The sequence below is a fragment of the Prionailurus viverrinus genome, chromosome F1 (genome assembly GCF_022837055.1).
Source record: "Prionailurus viverrinus isolate Anna chromosome F1, UM_Priviv_1.0, whole genome shotgun sequence".
NCBI lineage: Eukaryota > Metazoa > Chordata > Mammalia > Carnivora > Felidae > Prionailurus > Prionailurus viverrinus.
The window spans coordinates 21,999,031-22,020,839 of NC_062577.1; the positions used below are offsets into that span (position 1 = coordinate 21,999,031).

At 39.0% G+C, this 21,809-nt stretch overlaps 1 protein-coding gene across 1 annotated transcript in view; it reads right to left on the bottom strand.

Moving 5' to 3' along the window:
- RGL1 (ral guanine nucleotide dissociation stimulator like 1) overlaps nt 1–21,809 on the bottom strand; it is a 259,235-nt gene that overhangs the window by 148,880 nt on the left and 88,546 nt on the right. The window contains exon 2 of the mRNA XM_047840099.1: nt 13,286–13,449. Within this exon, the coding sequence (XP_047696055.1) occupies nt 13,286–13,417 (132 nt within the window). The 5' untranslated portion in view covers nt 13,418–13,449. The remainder of the gene's footprint in view (nt 1–13,285; nt 13,450–21,809) is intronic.

Here is a 21,809-nt window from a genome sequence, read left to right on the forward strand (position 1 = left end):
GTTTCTGTCCACTAAAAATAGCAGCGGCATGATTTCAGGCTCCCCAGAAAACACAGCATTCCATCACACTTCAAGCACTGAATTATCAGTTCCTAAGCACCAAGAACATCGGCACAAAAATGGAGACTGCCACCCACAGTGGCAGACAAAGGTCTGGATATTTTGGTGGGCAGACTTTCCCCAGGAGGCATGAAACTTCTATGGCCCTTCACGATCTGCCCCTGACCTCCTTTCAAGCCTCATCTCCCCCTACCACTTCTTCTTTGAAGCCTATCTTCCATCCGTATTGAAGCACTCTTCGCCCCCCACCCCTTCTAGCCTCTATGCCCTTGCACATGCTTTTCCCTCTTCGTGTGCAAAGGACTTCCCTCCCTACACGCAACTCTTGGTGTAGTTCACCCTGTTCACTCTCCACGTCTTGCTTTATATGTCACGTACTCGTACACATCATTAATTACTCTTAGCTTTCCCTAACCTCCCAAATTCAGGCAAAATAGGCCTCCTATGTGACCCCTTACAACCCTGTATCTCCCCTTTACTTTCCTGATCACATGTATGATGCCTTTATGTTTGTTTTAATCTGTATTCCCCCTGGACTGTAAACTCCGTAAGACATCGGTCCTGTTCATAGTATTTACTCAACAAATATTTATTGAACAACTGAACTATGAACAAATATTTATTGAGTAAATAATTCACTATTCTTTATTTACTAAGGTAGAAATTAATTTATTTTAGATGTTTTATTTAATGATATCTGTCACTTTATTTTTTTACTTATTTACTTTTGCTTTAATTTTCAGAATTGTAAAACATACACAGAAATAGAAATAGATATAATCATGCTCATTATTACGACCATCTGTAATTGACAAATGTTAACGTTTTGCATATTAATTTCACTCTATTCAAGACTTTCCAAAGGGCCAAAACTCAAATGGTTCTGTGATCAGTCCTGAGTTAACTACAGAGAGAAAAATGGAAATAATATTATCAAGCACTTGTTATGTGCTAATCATTGTCCTACATGGTTCATACATGTTGTATATTCAACCCCCTCCCAAAGAATATTATCCACACTGTATAGACGAAGAAACGGAAGCATAGGGGATTAACTACGGCCCAAGATAATACATCCAGTAAATGTTGCTCCCACATTCAAACCAAATGCTAGCTAAATCCAAAATCCAGAAGGCTTTCCTCTTTATTGCCTAAATCCTCAAATCCTATCATGTCTGGAAGGAGCTTGCACTTTTTGAGCAAGAAATAACACTTTCACATATGATAGGTACCCAATCATTTTAAAATGTCAATTAAGTGCTTACTATGGGTCATGTGCCACTATCTCATAAATGTGCAGAAAATTAAGTGAATCGGGGCACTGCATTCACTAGCATTCTGGTTAATTTAGCTAAAGAATAAGAATTAAGGGTGGCATAATGCCACGGATGTTTCTTCACTGCAAAAGAAACATGCAACCATGGAAGCAGTGAGAAAATAGCATTAAGAGACTGAATAGGCCCCCGACTGGTTAAAGATGACTAACAGACACGCTACATTCTGACTAGATAGCCCCAGAAAGTTTCTCCTATTTCTACAATGACTGGTTGTGACATGAAAAGATTTTACAAGGTGACTAGATATTTAAGAGTCATATTTTAAAGCTGGCTGTCACTTATGATTTCTACAGTGTCCGGTGTTTTTGTGTTCACAATTGAAAAAAAATGAAACCTAGGGATGAATAATGTGGCTCTTTTCTCCATATATCTTCTCAGCTCTCAGTTCAAAATTTTTTTTTAAGTTTATTTATGTTGACTGGGGTGGGTAGGGGCAGAGAGAGTGGAAGAGAGAGACTCCCAACCAGGTTCTGCTCAGCGTAGAGCCGAACGCATAACTCGAACTCACGAACAGTGAGATCATGACCTGAGCTGAAATCAAGAGTTGGACACTTAACCCACTGAGCCACCCAGCCGCCCCTCAGTTCAAATTCTTACGGTTGCTTAACGGTCAGCACCTGCATGGCTCTAGAGTTCCAGTGTGACCTAGTTAAGCCTCTGCATCTTCCTCCATGTGGTCCCTGCCTCCCTTCAGAAAAGGGGATGCCACCATTGGGCACCTGGGTGGCTCAGTCAGTTAAGCGTCTGACTCTTGGTTTTGGCTCAGGTCATAATCTCACAGTTTCATGAGTTCAAGCCCCCTGACAAGCTCTGCACTGAGAGCATGAGCCTGCTTGAGATTCTCTCCCTCTCTCTCTCTCTCTCTCTCTGCCCCTCCCTCACTTGCTCTGTCTTGATCTCTCTCAAAATAAACAAACAAACAAGCTTAAAAAAAAAAGAAAGCAAAGGGATGACACCTTGCTCCCTGCCCAAAAGGGATGGTTTGTCCTTGTGTGTATACTTTGTATCAAGAGGCTTGCTACATTTCTGCCAGTAAGTCCTGTGCATGTGGGAATCGCTGGCCTTCTGTGTCAGTGTTGTCAGTACTTTGGACTTCTCTTAGCAAATTGTAATACTACTGGACTCCCAGTTGAAATCCTGGCTCCGGCTTTTGCTTTCACAGATCTACCACCCGCAACAACTCCTTAAAAATAACATCTCCTCCCACCTTGATATGGCATGATTCTTCCATCACAATGTTTCCAGTCTCTGCCATTTTTAGCTTCCCTGATCAACATTTTTACTCTGAAACAATTCAGATCTGTTCTTGGGCTGCATTCATCCTACTTCAGATGAAAGTTTTGAGGCAACAGTGAGTTCGTTTGTAAACACGATTTGACCATAAGGGTGAACAAGAGTGGGAGGAGAGGGTATTCAGCTTACTGAGGACTCCTTTCATCAAGCTATTTGCTTTTATTGTCACTGTATTTTTACCAAACGCGTATGTTGTTTATTTCTCAGAAATCCAATAAAATTGTAATGGGCTCCTCTTATTGGCAAGTACAAGCCACAGGATACCACATACAGTTCTGGGCCTTGGGTCTACCCTTTTATATCAGAGAAGATATCACCAACCAACCCCTACCCCCACCCCCCGCCCCTGCCAAATTCTGTCACTTGGGTGTTCTCAGGTGCTCTTATCAACATGTGAGATGGTGGTTTATCTGTCCGTTCCTTTGTTCATTCATTAGTTCATTCAACCAACATCTCAACACTGCAGTGATGTAATCTGAATAAGACAGACACAGTTCCTCCTGTTAGGAGCTCATTGTACACTAGAAAAGATTCTGAAATAAGCATTTGCCATATAATGTGACAAATGTATATAAAGAGGACACCAAGGGCTTTCTAAAAAAGAGTAAGGGGAAAATGGCAAGGGCACACAACATGGTCTGTGGAGATGGAAGACAATTCCTAGAGTCTGAGGAATGAGTAAATGCCAGCTAGGAAAGGGGAAGGAAGGGCACTCTCAACAGAGAGAACAGCACGATGTGTAAAGACATTGGGGCTACTGACATCGGAGTTAAATTCTTTAAAGGGTGCTCATCTTTTACAATCAGCAATGCCCCACCTCTCAATCTTTACCTCACTGAAATTTTCTTCATCTATAAAGTTTCCTGACAGTCCTAGATCAAGATTTCCATTAAGTAAATCAGGTGAATATCTCAGACTCCAGGTCACAGAAGAAGAGTTCATAGCGAAGGATTTCAACTGTTTCCTCTCCTGGGCCCCTGAGAAAGGATGGGCCTTTAAAATAGTTAGTCACTGTGGTGGGAAGACATGCAACCTCTCCCCAACACTCTACATTTATAATCCAAGAACAAATTTAAATAATGTCATTTCTTCCTCGTATTTGCATCCTAAAAGGGGAAATGGGATTAAAGGACTGAAGACACTTCCTTTCCCTTTCATAGGAACAATTTCAGTTGGTAAGCTCTTCTCCCCCATCCCCTGCCTGTTTACTGCCTCATGCCAAGCTTCTCCTGACACAATGGGGTTTTCAAGGGAATAAAAAGAGATCCTGAAGTTTACAGTGAACACATTGTGGAAAACAATGGCCTGAAACAAAACTGCTTTGCAAACTTTTTCTTGGAGATTTAAGATCCCTATGAATGCAAGCCCCATGAATGAAAGACTTTGAGGCCCTCAAGAAACTGGTTTCCTTCCTTCCTTCCTTCCTTCCTTCCTTCCTTCCTTCCCTCCTTCCTAAATTTACCTAGAGTTTCCTGTACTCTCTGTATCAAAATGCAAAGAAATGTTCATGTCTGGTATAGTGAACGCAGGGTTTGTTCTATAACTGGGAGCCAAACAGAGCAGGCTAAATTGGTTACAAACTGTCTATGAGATTTTTACAGGAGAAAGCTATCTTCATATCAATCCTGTCTTATTTTATCATCTTAGAAGGGTTTGCTTTCCCACTCAAATCATCACCTGAGCAACTTGAATCAGCAGCCAGTATAACACAAGCTTTAGAACCTAGCCTGTCTTCTCTGATTCTTGACCACTGCCCCTGAGGGGCACACCTCACACACAGGGTAAGGGGGGAGGAAGCTAAGTGGTTCTAAAACACACACATCTGACCACTACCCCAAAATTATTTGTGTATCTCAACACAATGCCATTCAGTTGGGTTGACTGTCTTCCTGCCTGAAGGATCACTCTGTAGGAACTTTAGTGAGGGTAATCTCATTAGAGTCAGGCAATCGTGTCCATCAGTTCAAGTTTCTATAGTCATTTAACCACATAGAAAGGCTCCTGGAGTGTGGGGACTTCCAAAATGCGGGGAAATCCTAAATTCTGATAGCAGGAGTAAAAGCAACTACTGTACAACTGATAGGCCAACATAGTGTAACACTTTGTACTCCGCCCTCCTCACAGATTCATTCCCCAATAGAAGTCTACATCTATTGCTTATTATGTAGAAGGCACTATTCTAAGCATTATACACATTATAATTCAATTCATTCTCACAACAATCTTACTAGAATATCATTTTTATAGATGAAGAAATTGAAGTACAGAGAGATTAAGAAATGTGACAAGTTCACATAGCAAGTCTGGTTCCAGAGTCCACGTTCTTAGTCCCTCTGTATATTTTCTGTATTCAATATTTATTAAGTGCCCACTATGTGCCAAACACTGTAAATATTATTGGGCATATATAGGTGAATATGACAGAGGCTCTGGCCTTGAGGAGCTGACATTCTAGTTTGGGAGACAGCAATATATAAATACAAGTACCTTTCATTTGATGGGTCTTACAAGGTAGATAAGCAGAGGTGTTGTGAGACCACACAGCGTGGTCACTAACCCTGACCAGAGGGGTCAAGGATATCTTCTGTGAAGAGGTGATACATAAGCACCTTTTCACACCAACACTGAAATGTAACTACAATGAAAGTTTTGATATCCAGAATGTCCCCATCCCCCACCCCGTGGTTTAGACTGTGAAACTTATTAAAAATGTCTTGTGCCGTAACTCAAACGGTCTTACACTGGGCAACGTGGGGCTCTGGCAACAAGAGCCGATGGATAAAAATAAGAAGCTACAAATTTGGTAGATTGGAGCTAGAGGGACCCCTTGATAAAAAGTGTGTGCCCCATGGTAATAACCTGTTTGGTGAGCAGTGTCTCAAGGGCATAGGAAAACACTGATGTGATTCTGACAGGTTTTAATGTCCAAGGAAGCAACAAGAGCTCAGTAAATGGGTGAAAAAATCCAGCTTCCAAACAATCGGACTGTTCACAATTGGGCCCCAATCAACAGCTTGGAGTATGTAGAGCAGAGCTCTGCTGTGGAGAAATGAGAGCTACAAAGAGTTTAGCAGAGTTTTAGGGCTCCATTTCAATAGGATGAGGTTAAGGGCCGGGTGCAGCCTCCATGAGACCCTGGGATATTATACGAGAGAACGGAGATGGAAGCCCAGGCACACACACGGGGACAGCACTCTGAGGAATGAAGAAAGCTATGACTTGGTGGGTACATTGGTGTTTACTCCCACCAGACGTTGCAGAGCCAAGCTCTATGAAAGCAAGCCTGGTAGCATTTATTGAGCTAAGGACGCTGTGTGCCCTGGCCAGGATGAGTTAAAGTCTGGGCAAGGAAACCAAATGTAGAATCAGATTGATTTAAACAACTTTAGTAACTGAGAACAAACTGAGGGCTGATGGGGGGTGGGAGGGAGAGGAGGGTGGGTGATGGGCATTGAAGAGGGCACCTGTTGGGATGAGCACTGGGTGTTGTATGGAAACCAATTTGACAATAAATTTCATATATTAAAAAGAAAAATAAACAACTTTGGTAGACAACTTCATGAGGAAATAAGAGTATACAAATGAAGAGAGGCAAACTTGAGTTTGAATGTTACTCTGCCACTTACCATATGTATCTTTGAGCATATGCCTTAATCTCTAATCTTCAAAATCCTTATGAAATACATACCTTTGGCTGTGACCATTAAATATATTAATGGATATGAAAGTGCCAACTATATATAATTCTTGACCCAGGGAAGGTGCTCAATCAATGATATTTTCCCTCCCCTACAAACCCCAATTGAATATTATTCAGTCTCAAAATTCCATTTCCTGCTACTGATGATACATCCACTTTATTCATTCCAGCAAAAATACTTCAAGGCATTTTTATATATTAATAACTTCCTAAGCAGGACATTTCTATCCCATTGCCTCACACTAAAATTTGTGGCAGAGCTTAAAAGAAATTCATTCAGAATCCCAAAGAAGAACCCTAATTCTGTCATCGAACCATAGCCTTTAGGCTCAACAAAGAGCTGGCTCTAAAAAGATTACTGCAATGCACCCCTACTGCTCATCCAAATTGTCATCTACTTTTGTATTTTAATTCTCTCTCTTCCTGTCCCTCAGATGAGTGTGATTTAATCTCCAAAGCATGCATGATGAACACATTACTATTTCTTCCTCCAAGAATGTGATGTTACAATGTGGGGCCCCATTCCTGAGCTGGATAGAGAGGAAGAGGTCAGATGTCCAGTCTCCAAACAGGCATTCACTAGTTTCATTTCACACAGAGAACATCTCTGTTCCACAGCCACAGATAACATTGCTTATCTTGGCAGCCTTCTCACAAATGTAAAACATTGGATACAGATAAGTCCAGTGGCATGGCAGATGACTCAATGAAAATTCAATCAGCAACGACCAAAAAAAAAAAAAAAAATCACCACTACTTAGTGCTATTTTATGGTGAATCAAATGAATCACCTCTGTACTCACAGACGGCAATATTTTGGTGGATGTTACAATTTAGAGAAACAACATATTACCATATTACTGAGAAATAATGATTATATGGTCACATAAATACTATGAAAACGATTCATCAATTAATCAGGTTTTTATTTCAACCTGTGTCCAGCAGTATGCCAGTGCTTTGGGTTTATAGCGCTGTAGAATTAAAACTAATGAACATGATCTTAAGGACAGATTGTTTAGTTGGAGTGAGAGAGTTCCCATCCTGAAAAAAGAACAACCCCACATAATTCCCCCATTGAGCAAGGATTAGCACAATGTAGATAAAAAAGAAAGAGACCAAGGTGAACTAGAAGGTTTTAAAGTGTTCGAGCCATCCTTCACATGTCTGACAGAGTAACATTTCTAAATAACAGATCCTTTTTTTAAAACATTTTTTAATGTTTTTATTTATTTTTGAGACAGAGAGAGACAGAGAATGAGCAGAGGAGGGGCAGAGAGAGGGGGAGACACAGAATCTGAAGCAGGCTCCAGGCTCCGAGCTGTCAGCACAGAGCCCAAGTGAGGCTCAAACTCACAAACCACAAGATCATGACCTGAGCCAAAATCAGATGCTTAACTGACTGAGCCACCCAGGCACCCCCTAAAAAACAAATCCAACCATGCCACTAGCGCCACCTAAAACCCTTCATTGACTTCCCAAGGCCCACAAGATAATTTCTGAATTTCTGAGAGCACGTAAGACTTTTCATTACTTGGTCCCTCTCAGTTTCATCTCTTGCCATCCCTTTTGTGCTACAAATGCTCCAAACTGCAGTACATTCTCTCTAATACTGCCTTTTACACACTTTTCTGTCTTCCAGGAATATTTTCTCCCATTCTTCTTCTAAAATCCCATTTGCTGGGATAATTTATGCTTTTCCTTTAAGAATGAACTCAAGTATTGGTCTATTATGTGATTAAGAAATAAACTTTTATTGTGTGAAGCCACTTAAAATTTTGACTGTGTTTGATACAGCATTAGTGTTCCTCTAACTAATACAGGTTTTATTACTTTAAACAACACACAGACTAACAGACAAAATCCAGGGCTGTCTCAAGAGAGAGAATCTACAGGAAATTCCACTGCATAAAACTAGGACCCCAAAATGTGATTCCCTCCACATTAAGGTGAACTAAGAAAGACATGCCCTCCATGACAGCACCAGGAAAATTACTTATCTTAAAATATGAATAGGGGCAGGAGTGGGTTGGGGAGGAGGGAATCATTTCCCCTTGGAACTAATACCACAAATATACTCATCCACAGGCTTCCAGCCTGTATTCACATGGAGTAGTCTGAAAAACCTCAAGCTAAGAATTTACTTTAAAGTGACTTCTGGTTGGTAGTGTTCCCAGAAGTAAATGCAAATTCTCTATAGAGAAAATTCCCTTCATTCCAAGAAAAATGAATCCACAGTTGAAAATCATAAAACCCACAAAGAAAGAAAACATCACGTGCAAAAGCCAACAGAAAGAACACATAGCATAACAAGACCCACATTTATCAGCATTGTCGACTCAGAATATTATATTTAATATTATTTTATTATATTTAATATTGTTAAGAAACACTCCTCCATGAGTCTCTCATTTCTTCCTGGCTTGCTTTGTATGCCAAAAGATCAAGGTCTGGCTGATCTTTACCAGACCATTTTTCAGGCCTGTGTTTGCAGCCTACTGTCAACTTCAAAGGATAAGGTAATACCTCCCCCCCAGGAGAAACTGCAGGCATATTCACTATCTACTATAAACTGGAAAGTTTCCCATAGTCAGTGATCTTTTCCTAGAGAGGCAGTTACATAGGCCCTGCAGGAACTGCAACATAAGGAACCAAAACAAACATGCTGACATTCTGGCTACTGTTTCTTCTGTGCATAATAGTCTTTTGTCTCCGAGACAAGAGTCTCGTGTCTTTTTTCAGTATCTACACAACATTGGCAAGCTAACTTGCAAATACCATACAATTTCATAGCCTTTACAGTTCTTGACAAATAGTCTTTAAAAATAAAAATATGAATAGAAAGCAAGACACTAAAAAAAATTACTAGAAAATTTTAAAACAGAACAGAACTTCTAGAAGTAAAAAACAGAATAATTGAAATTTAAAATTCAGTGTTTGAGTTAACGAGCAAATTAGATACAACTGAAAAAAGAATTAGTGCATTAAAAGAATTTAAAATTAATCAGAATACCACACAGAGAGAAAAAAAAATATAGCAACTCTAAGAGAGAGGTTAAGGGCCATAAGCAAAGAATGAGAAAAACAAACATAAATCTTGGAGTTACAGAAGTAGAATGAAGCAAAAACAATTGTTTATTTGAAAAGAAAATTACAGAGATTTTTTCAGACTGATGAAAGATAACAATCCACATATTTGGGAAGCCCTATGAATTCCAAGAAGTTAAATAAAAAGAAATTCTCCCCTCAACACAGAAGAATGAAACTACAAAATAGCAAAAATGTGGAGAAGGTTTAGATACCTATAAAAGACATTATTTCCAAAGGAATAAAAATTAGACTTTTAGCTAGTTTGCAACAGAAACAATGGAAGGCAGAGGACAATGGATTATTTGTAATGTACTTAAAGAAAGTAACCTAGAATTCTATACCCACCTAAACTATCATTCTAAGAGGAGACTCCAAATAAAGGCATCTTCAGACAAAAAGAAAAAAGAAAAGAAAGACTTTTGCTATAGATTCTCAGAAAAGTAAACTCTAAAAAAAAAAGAGAGAGGAAAAAGAAAAATTATCTAAGATGGAGTTGAGATATATCAAGAATTGATGAGTAAAAGAATGAGATTCTATTTTATAACAACTAGATTGAAAAAATTAAGAAATCTGACAATTGTAGAAGTTGGCAAGGATGTAGAATAAGATAAATGTTATACACTGCTGGTGGGAGTGTAAATTGGTACTTATTTGAAAGCAGTATGGCAATAACTTGCAAAACAGAACTTGCACATACCCAACTACAAAATTCACCTAATAGGTAATAACCTAGAAAGATTCTTACACATAGGGCACTCTTATACCATGGAACAGACATGTATAAGGATCTTCATAGCAAATTGTTCATAATGCCAAAAAACTAAATAATTAAAATGTCCATGAATATAACTGTGAATAAATAAACCATTGTATAACCACATAATGGAATATTATTCAACAGTGAAAACTAATGAATTACTACTAAAAATCTTAGAAACATGTGAGTGACAGAAGCGAGTCACCAAAGAAGTCAGATCTATATCATATATATCATATATATAACACTATATAACTAGCTTACATAACTAAACAATATTATTTGGAGATACATATATATTCAATAAAAACATTTAAACAGCTAAAGAACAATCAAACATAGATTTCAAGAAAATAGTTATCTTTGCAGGGAAAGGAATCAAGGGGACAGGATTGGAAGAATCCACATACGAGTTAGTTGTGACCTCACAAGTGTTTGTTTTAATATCATACTCTATAACTTACATGTATATTATTTTGTAGATATCAAATATTACAATGTAAATAAATTAACATTTAGCAAAAAAAGAAAGGAAAAGAAAAAAACTCCCTTAATATTAGTTATGAAAATCTTACAGCAAAGTGGTATAGGATAAAATACTGGAAGAGTGGAAGAGTCAAAGTGAAATATTGAAACATGCCCTTTAAAGCTGATAATTAGACAAGATATTCACTAAATATCATAAAGATGTTGATACTCCTAAATTAATCAACAAACTTATTTCAATCCCAATTGGGTTCCCAGCAGACGTTGCTTTTTCTTTATATTCTCAGAATTTGACAAGCTCATCCTAAATTCATATTGAAAATATAAGTTCCAAAAACAGCCAACACAATTTTGAAGAGAAATAATTCAGTGGAGGGACATGTCCTATTAGATATCCATGTTTCCTTTAAAGCTAAAAGGCTGAGGCAGTATCACATCAGCAGAGAGAGAATGTAAAGAAACAGGATACATGAGAACATTGCAAACTAAAGAAGAAATTATGGATGTTCAAAAATGGTACTAGGATAATTAATTATCCGTATGGAAAAATTCATATTAAAACAAGAAGATCCCATTTCAAAACAATCAGATCAGCCAATATTTAAAGGTCTGATAATATCAGTAACTGGTGAGAATATGGAGCAAGGGGAATTCTCATATGCTGCTAGTGGGGATATAAACTCATGTCCTCGTCTTAGAAATCAATCTGATAATAACTAGTAAAACTGAATATTTTCATACTTTATAATCCAGCAGGCCACTTGCAAATATCTATGCTAAATAAATGTATTCTACAACCTTGCATTGAAAAAAAATCCTAAAGATTAATAAGAGAATAAACAAATTTGATTCAATCAATAGAAAATAAAAAGCAGTAAAATGTGAATAAGTTAGAAATACATATATCAAGCACAGAAAACAGGTAAGACAGACACCAAATATTAAGTTTTAAAAAAAAAGCAAGCTATAAAAGTAGATACATAATATAAATCTTACACAAAACTTAAAAGATATAAATCAGTACTACATATTGGATATGTGGATAACAGGTATATATTAAATATATTGAAATATGCATAAGAATGATGAAAGCTTAATTCAGGAGAGGGATTACCTTGGGGAAAGGGGGAGAAGGATAAAATTGGGGGGCAGAGCCAGCCTTAGGGTGAGGCAAGCAAGGCACGTCAAAATATAAGGACGCATCAATTTTCAAGTTTGCGCAAGTGCAGGACACAAACCTAAGAGTGAGTGCTTCCTTAAGTTTTGTGCCCTCAGCACCTCATTTATCTGACCATTGTCTTGGTCTTATTGGGTGGGATATGTAGAGACTTCAACTGCTCTCTGGGGAGTTTTATTCCTTAAAAAAAAAAAAAACACAAAACTTTTGGGCAGGGTTTACATTTGCTTGGGCAGTATTCACATGCTTAAGACTCTAGTTGTTCTGTTACTTTCTTAAATTAGAACTGCCACAACATATGGATATTAGAGATGTGGATTCCAAACACACAAGTGCCGTGAGGACTTGCTATAATGATTTCTCATGGAAGTTTCTTTTCCCTTTTACATAATAACCAGGAAAAAGACATGTGACTAAGCTTGGCAGTTGTAAGAATAAAGAGGCGGTGGGGAAAAGACTGGAATTTATACCAGGAATAGTACCCTGAGCAGCTCTTGCTGACTTGGCTCCTATCTTCTTTCCAAGCCTAGTTTCCTCCCTTCCTTCCTTCCTTCCTTCCTTCCTTCCTTCCTTCCTTCTTTCCTTCCTTCCTTTTCTTTCTTTCTTTCTTTCTTTCTTTCTTTCTTTCTTTCTTTCTTTCTTTCATGTTTTCTTTCCTTATTTTATTTTAATTGATTTTATTAAAGTTTATTTATTTATTTATGTTGAGAGAGAGACAGCACATGTCAGCAGGGGGAGGGGTAGAGAGAGGAGGAAAGAGAGAGAATCCCAAGCAGGCTCGACACTGTCAACACAGAACCTGACATGGGGCTTGATCTCACGAATTGTGAGATCATAACCTGAGCTGAAATCAAGAGTTGGATGCTCAACTGACTGAACCATACAGGCACAGCTCCAAGTCTAGTTTACATCAACCTCTCATCAATTCTTTGAGCCTCCCAATACCTTCCAATAATTTCTCATTTTCCTTTGTCAGAGTTAATCTCTGTTGCCTGCAACCAGAGAGCCTTAACTGATACACTTAGCCTCATGCTGCCAAACAATGAATTGATATGATTCCACACATTATGATTGATCCTTAGGAATTAACTTTCTCACTATGATTTGATTTCCCATTTATGATTGGTGGGATTCTACAAGGAAAATGTCTACTTGGGTATTTGAAGCCCTACCTGTCAGGGCCATGTTTTGGCTAAATCACTGTGGAGTTATTAATGTCCAAGAGACACACTCCTGACCTACTGTTCACTGGGCATCAGTGTGTCAATTGCCCCTGAATAAAACTTTGCCAAACTGGCCTGTGGTGTTGACTACAAGAAGAATTAGAGTTTCAAGTCTAAGAAAATCCACCGTTGTACCAATTGAGTCATTTAGAGTTGCTTTACCTCCTCTGTCTTTAGAACTTCCCATATCCGTGCATGGTCCTCCACCAGCCAGTGTCCCGCACTCTCTCCCTTGGTGGAAAGTTTGAATTTAGACACCACTTGAGTAGGCTCTCCCACCGGTTTCTCCTCCATCTTGAAAGAGCCAGGCAGGAGGCATTACGGACCTGTGTGGAAGAATAAAGTGTGATCCAGGTTAAACCATTAATTACCATAAAAGAAAGATACAAAGGCAAATTATCCTGCTTGATTTGTGGATAGCGAGACCACAGAAGACAGTGTCACAATAGGCATCAACTTTTACGGCCACTTTTCATATTTTAAATATTCATTATTGCTATTTTAAAGCAGGTTTCTTGGGGGAGGGATGCTTTTTGAGAAAGGATGAAGTGATAGAAATTTTAGAGAAAAGTACAAAGCGTCATCTGTACAAAGCGTCATCTGCCCAGTAAACCTATTTGTCACTTTGCTCTGGCCCCCTCAGGATGGGGGATGGAAATGGGCAGGTGTAAGACAAGCCTGAGTGGAGTCTTCGTGTTTCCATGTCATGTATTGCACGTGGAAGAGACTCTGGTGTCAGAACTTTTCCTCTTCAAACATCTACTGAGTACTTGTTGATACGATGCTCCGTGCTAGGCATACACAAATAATTTGGTAGTTTTGCTCTGAACCTTAAGAAGCTTAATGTTTCAGGGCAGAAGAAGCTATAAACAAGTAATCACAATATGGTGTCTTACATCATCTTTTCCAACTGCAGTGGAAGCACGGAGAAATATTCTCCTCAATATTTACTGACTACATCACCTTCCTGAGCCTCGGTTTCATCAGCAGTTGCTGTAAAGACAATATTTTAAAATTGACACCAATTCTATAAAGCCTAACTTCCTTGACATCTTTCCACCCACCACTGGCTTATTTGGAATCACATCATGCCTGCTCCGTGCCATCCTTTCCTAAGGAATCGCCTTGCCTCCATTCAAGTCCCACTGAACCTATCCTTCTCAGGATCCTTTTTTTTTTTTTTTTAAGTGTATCTGATAAGGATGTTCCACCCACCTAAAACTTTTCCTAGAGAATAAAATCCCAACTCCTTACAATGGCAACCACAGACCTTTATGTCTGGCTTCCCCACTTCCCTTCTTCCACCACACTCAGCTGCATCCTCAGCCACTGTTCCAGCCATTTGAAGATATGTATGGATCTCAAATATATCTAGTACCTTTAGCCTTTGTTTGTGACATCTCCTCCCACCCCTGCTCCAAGGGAATAAAGATCTTTCCTCCTTGGTTAGTCTCCCTATATACTTTGGACAGATTTCTATTGTGCCTCCTGTTACACTTTATTATATTTCTTTGCTTTCAACTCTATTTCTACCTTTTGGTCTTTTAAGCATCTTGACACTAGAGATGGTGTCATATATAAATACTAGACAGATGTTTGATGAATTCACTAATTCAGTAAATCATGAGAATCCAGAGAAAATGAGGCAACAGATCCAATATATTCAAATAACAGATGTGAAAGTCAAATGACCTCTTTTCTTTCACTTTTTTATGGATTTAGTGGGCTGTATGCTCTTCATAAGGAAGAGACAAGTCTAACGTTCATCATGCATCCCCGAGCAGCTGATAGTGCAAGCTGAAATTGCTCATTAGTTAACGACAGACTAGTTTTCATGGAAATGTCTTCAAGGAATTAAGCATGTCTGCAAAAAGCAGGTCTTATGCTCACATAACCTACTGTCCAAATAAAAGTAAACAGAAATTGGCCTTGATAAGATGAGTAGGGTTGATTGACGAAGGATTTGAGAAAAGCATCTTCTGCAGTAGACTACTTCTCAGCATCACATGCTCCACCTGGAAGCCATGGAAAGCAAGCCATCTGCTTGCAGAGAGCAGTGATGAGGAAACTGCTAACCAAAACCATCGTGCAATACGTGGAAACACGGAGCACTGAATACAAACCTCCTAGGAACCAGGAAACAAAAGCTTTGTAATTAATGAACAAAGTTCATCTGAGAGGATATGCTAATAAATGATGCTGACACATACATGCAAGGAAATAAACAAAGGAAAGTCATGTGGAGGTTTCAGTCCAAAAAAAGGAAATTAAAATAAACAAGCAAAATGGAAACAGGCCAGATAAGTAGGGAAGGAAATTCCATCATTGTTATTGGAGATAATACTGTAAACAACAAATAATAAATCAAAACAAAGTGGAAAAGCTACATAAAATGGCTTTGGCTGTATCCTTTGCATATCACGGAAACCTAAATGGACAAAACAGGCAAACTACAAAATCTCAGGGTGAACAATGGAACATCTGTAAGCGTAATGTATCCCAGTGACCCCATGGCTTTCACTCCACTGCTGCCCACAGCTGCTTTCTCATCGTTAGAGTGTGGGTGAGAGTTGGCAAATTTTCAGTGTCAGAGACTGAACTCTACTGTGTACTGGCTTCCCACAGATTGTTTCTTGTCCTGTTTGGGAAGAAGATGCAATTCTGGGTTTTAAACCATTACAAAGCACTGGGTAACTAAGGATGGAAGCAGAGAGGCAACCAGCTCCTAGGAGGCTCTTCAAGCATTTTGAGATCCTTCACCCCATCTGAGACTTGAGGTCTTTTCACCCATCCTCAGTATATCTCCTCACTCATTAAAAAAAAAAAAAAAAAAAGACCATATATGCAACATATATTGAGCTCCCATTGCACACCAGCCACTGTGCTAGGATTTTTTGCATTATCTCTACTCCATATAATAACCCTGTAAGATACACTTCACCATTTTACGGCAATGAAAAATTAGATACAATGCATCTAATATACTGGTAGAAAGTCATAGAGTTCCTAAGTTTGTGCTTTCTCTCCTAGGCCACTTCAGCAGAACTTCAACCCTCACCCTCCACCCAACCATAACTGGTAGAATGAGACCTCCCTCTCCTGCCCTTTCCCCCACGGATTAGAGTTAAAGTGTCAGTGTCTTAGCTAACTGGTCCAATGGTAGCCACTTAAGAGATGGTCACATCTGATGAGTACCAGGTAAAAGTGGAAAAGATACAGAGAGGGAAACATCCTGGAAAAAAACAGAGCATTCCTTTTTCTTCTTACTCCCATCCCAACTTCTTTTTTTATGAACTAATCTCTAAATCCAACATGGGGCTCCAATTCACAACCCCGAGATTAAGAGTCACAAGCTCTACCAACTGAGCCACTGCGCATCCCACCCCCATCTCAACTTCTGACCAGGGCAGGCTTTATAGGTGTGACCATGCTCAGAAGAGCCCTAGGTTTGATTGAATGCTTTATCATTGCCTTGAACTTCTTAATTTTTGGACAAAGAGCCCTACATTTTCATTTTGCACTAGGCCCCCAAATTATATAGACAATCATGCTGCTGATCCAAGTTTTTCCTCTTCAAATCTAAAGTTCCACTCCATACCTTCTTTAAACAATTCATACATTTATAGGTTTCCAATTTCCCTAAAATGAGCTGGAAGTCTGTAGAGTGGGGCCGTTTTTCATTAGAATTAAAACAAGAGGCATATGTAAACCCTCTACCTCTGACACGCTGCATATCTTAGAGTTGAACTCCTGCCTTCCTTTTAAAAACACATGGTCAAGGCTTACAAGCCACCTTCCATGCAAATACCGCTAATACAAGCCATTCAATGATTAAGATGAAATCACTATAAACCTAAAGGCAGAATCTTCAATTCCACTTAATAGTTGGTCGAAAATATCATAAGCCTATGAGCTTTTTTGGAACTCAGTTTTGAAAAACTGTCATCCTAAAATACTTGATACCCAAAACAAACAAAAAAATCTTTAAACCACTGGAAGATGACATCACTCTAAGTTTGAGATGGAGTGGAGAAAAGCAGCTGTATGTATATAAAGGCAAATATCTGGTCAGAGAGCAGATAGAAGCAAAATCGAGCTGAAATTTTTAAAAAGAAAATTGCTGGAGAAATGCCTTTTCTAATTGTAAAAGGGTCATGACGGTAAACTGTCTCTACTTCATGAAACAGGAAAGCGAAATAAGAACAGGGAAGACAAGTCTGGTGCAATGGAAGACAGATGCTTTCACTTGACACTGAGAAACAATTTGCAGATGAGAAAAGCTATGTGAGGGTTCCAGAGGTCACTTTGCTTCAAATCCTAGAGCCCTAACTTTCCCACCAAAGCCAAAACATATTGCGTTGTGTTTTGTTTTGTTTCGTTTTGTCTCCAGTTTGGTTAAATTCAGAGATCATTCTAACCAATACTTACAAATCGTAGTTGTCTTATAAGAAATTGACAGCAGTTACAAGTTGGTGAAAATAACTTGTCATTATAATTATATAAATAATCAAAAAATAACCACATGATTATTATCAATGAGAAAGTAGGCATTTCCTTACATTAACTTCTTTACATTTTGTGCTTTTAAGGTCTGTATTTTTCCTTTAAAATATTTACTATACTATGCTTATGGTAAAATATATATATAATATGTAATACCACTTCTCCCATTCCTTCAAAAGTAATCACTGACCGGAGGTCATAACATTTTCTATGGTCATAACAAGGGACCCAGTTGATGGCTCCATATTCTAAACAGTCATTAAGTGCCAAAAGCAAATAAGCAGCCCCTCAGCGGCTAATCTTTTTTTTTTTTTTTTTTTGCGGCTAATCTTAAAAACATAAATACTAAATGATAATCTAAAAACATAAAAATTTGCCATTACTAGTGTCTGTTCTCGCCATTTGATAAAAATTATCCATATTTCTCATGGATACAAACTTTCTGAAGCATGGCTTTAAAAATAAGGGCTAGGGCACAATTTCACTGAAAGCTGTATTTATTTTACTAATCCCCTTGCCAGACTTTGTTTGATAAGTCAATCTCTACTTTATTGAATTTGACTTTCCCTCCTATCTCAGTAAATAATATATGAGACATCCCTCTAAACCATTATCTTTTTCCTTCCCTCTCTTCCTTACAGATTTTTGGAAGGGAATATTCAGAACCTATTTAATATTCAGAACCTTACTGGAATGGTTTCGTGTTTCTAGCCTTTATCTATTAGGGCCCTGCTTCTCTTCTGCCCCTACAGATTCCCTCATAGGCCTTAAGAATACAGTATCTCTACTTTATTCCCTTTACACACATAAACCCTTGCTCTGCCTGAAGAAATCTTTTGATTTTGTAACTTGATTCGGATTTCTTCTAATCTTGAAAATGTCTGGTATTTGCCCTGTTCCAGTCTTTTCCCATGATTACTTGAGTTTCTGCTCTTTCTTTCCTCCTACTTCTCCTTTCTCCCATCTTCATTCTTCTTCCTAATGAGCTCATGACCTATCCAGATAAGACAGGTTTCTTTATCTGTGATTATCGCCAACTCTTCCACCTGAAAGTCTATGTATCAAGAACAGTCTTTGCATTTTAGTTTTATTTAAAGGGTTCAGAATGGCATAGTACCAAGTACACCGGAATTCTAGTCAGAAGACTGTTGTTCAAATCATAAGATTACAGTAAGTCCTCTACGTAATCCTTGGGCAAACCATTTCACTGTTCTCAGCCTCAGTTTCCTCATCTTTAACATGAATAAATAGACTATAAGACTGCTGAGACCTCCTACTGATATCAAATAAAGTACTCACCTCCCCCCAAATGTGGAAAACAAAACTAATATACATTGAAGTATTTTTCTAGAACTGAGGGATTTATACTACCAAACATAATGGTGGAAAGTTCTGATTTCTATGGGCCACTCACATATTATACTTATTCCTACATGATGCATGCATTCACCACTCAGAAGTCAAACAAACAGTATGATGTTACCATAGCCCCTTGGCATTCGTGGATTTAACACCTGAGGTGTGACTCTTTAAGAACAACTCGAAATCCTCTGACATGTAGTCAACTCTAAGTTTGCTGAGGCTTTGTAAGGTTGATGTTTGGGTGAGCTCAACAATGCTTAGCATTCAAATCCTAGCTCGGTGGCAGACTTCCCTAATCATGATTGCTGTTGTGGTATTCATAAACTGGGGCATCCAAGAAGGTCTTAAAGATACAGCCTTCCTAGTTGTGGGGTGCATCATAATGGTCCTTTCCTTCTGAAAACACAGACAAAAGCATCTGTCTAGAATCCAGGATTTCCATGCAGAAATGGAAACCGGAGCACAGAGAGACACCAGACAGGAAGAACTCCAGGGAGCCATGGCATACAGAGATTTCTAGCGCTGAGCAGCATTCGTCCTGGGGAAGCAGGCACATCAGACTGTTTCAAAGGAATACTGAAGGTCGGTTGTGTTTGAAAGGACAGTTTATGACAACGTATTAGAAGGGAAACAGGTCTTCGTTATCTCCTCCTCTCTGGAAAATCAAGAGCATTCTAGTCTCAATTAGGCAACTCACTTATATTCTGCATATTGCTTTCTTTTGCACTTCTCAATTTACTCTGGTCTCCCCTGCAGGACTGCCAGCTCTTTGAGAGAAAGACTGGCCATAAATGCATCAGATTCCTTCAATTTTTTAAAAAAGCTCAATCACCCTTTCAAAAAAAATTTTTTTTATTTTCCTTCCATTAAGAAAAAAACAACACTTCACTGGAATAACAGTTTAAGCATTTACTATTATGATGTATTTTGGAACAAATGTCAATCATTGGGCAACCATTTTCAAAGGAATTTTAATTATGTGCTGTCTTACTGAATACTGAGCAAGGTTGCACAACACTCTGTGGAATCAGACATGACTTTCTCTGAGAGCAACTGTCTCCTGTTAAATGTAGAAAATTGAAGAAGTGCAAGACATTCCTGCTTCATTCAAGTTGATAGTTTTTAAAGGCTGGTCCAACTGCGCTTCAGGCTTGGTGTGCTACCCTCCCCCCCGCCCCGCCCCGACACATACACACACTGATAGTACTTGGCAGAAGTTTTTAATAATAATTCAAAAAAAAGAAAAAAAGAAAAACCCCAGACAGAGTTTGTACTACCCTTGTGAACCTCCCTGGAGAAATGCTGCTCTTTGCTCAGCAATTCCTGCTCAGCACAGAAAGCCGACACAAGGAAAACAGCTGGGCTCCCTTCCTGGTCTCCATTCAGTGTGGGCAGTCTGGAAACAGATCTGCAGAGGCAGACGTGGGGGAGGGAGGGAGCATACCTAAACAGAATAGAGGCTGAGATCATGAAGAATCCCTCAGCATTGTAAGAGAGACAGAGAGAATTCTAAGAGACTGAGTTTTTTATGGCCCACGTTTTTATGACAATAAAAGCTCAGCAATTATGTTGCTTGAAAGTTTAACATAAGATGAAATCGTAAATCACATGACGGTCCCAAGCACCAACATTTCACAATTCTGTGGACTCCAGCTTCAACTGGCTGAATGCGGGCAAAATGCAAAAACCATCAGGGGAGCATCCCAGTCACAGGCTAATTTTTATCTTCGAGTCAAAGGAAGTCAGACTGATTCAGACCAGAGCCATCCTTTAGGTACCAATGATACCAACAGCAATTCCACAGCAATGTGGCATTCACCATGCCGGGCACAGGGCTTGCACACAAGCATCTGTTCACCCTAAGAACAACGTAGGGAAAGCTCAGATCCCAAGAGTTTAAGGAACAAGCCCTAGAGTTTCTGTCAAGCTGTCCTGCCCCCAGAGCTGTGTCTTTACCGCCGTACAGACAGCCACACTTGAATCGTTAATGTTCCACTTACAAAACCACATCAGGTAAATGGTGAAAAACCTGAATTCCCAGGAATCTGAGGTCTTGAAAGGATGCAGAGTAATGCAAAAATCTGAAGATATTACATTCAGGGAAGGAAGTCTGTTGAGTTTATCAGTTAACACACAAAATCATTTTAACTGACTTCCAAGTAGATTGGCCTTTCCACATCTCAGGTTAAAGAGCAGTCTGTTCTCAATCTTTTACTTTACCAAAAACAGAAGTCTAATCTATTTAATTACAGTCACTTTACTAGGCTATAGGATAATGGCAGGTCCCGATGGGGCGGGGGTGGGGGGAGGGCGGGAAATCTCTTTCAAGAAAACACTTCTGGGAGAGGCATGCACAGTTAACTGGCACTAGGCCAATCCTTATTCTCTTTCTCAGTCTCTAAGCAGCAAGGACACCATGACTTTTACATATACCATATATTCTTTCTTTTTCCCACATATTCTTAATTACAACTTTTCTTTCATTAGATCAGATAACATCTTGCCCCACACAGATGACTCTGATTAGTTTCACGTAGCAATGGTTAAATCTAGTTGGTACTGTTAAATACCCAGACACCAATTTGCTAGACTAACTAGGTACAAGAAGCTTTATAATCAGGGCAGCATCTTCATTTTCATCTAACTATGTTGTTCCTTCCCTGATCTTGACCTCTTAAATCGGCATAAATACCCATAAGTGATGCTAAGACCAAAGGAATGGGTCCAATGTTCATCCAGCATGGGGGAGGGAGGGATCTGTGTGCCTTGTGTTAGGGAGAGTTCTCCTACTGGTTCACATTTTTTACTTTCTTCCCAGCTT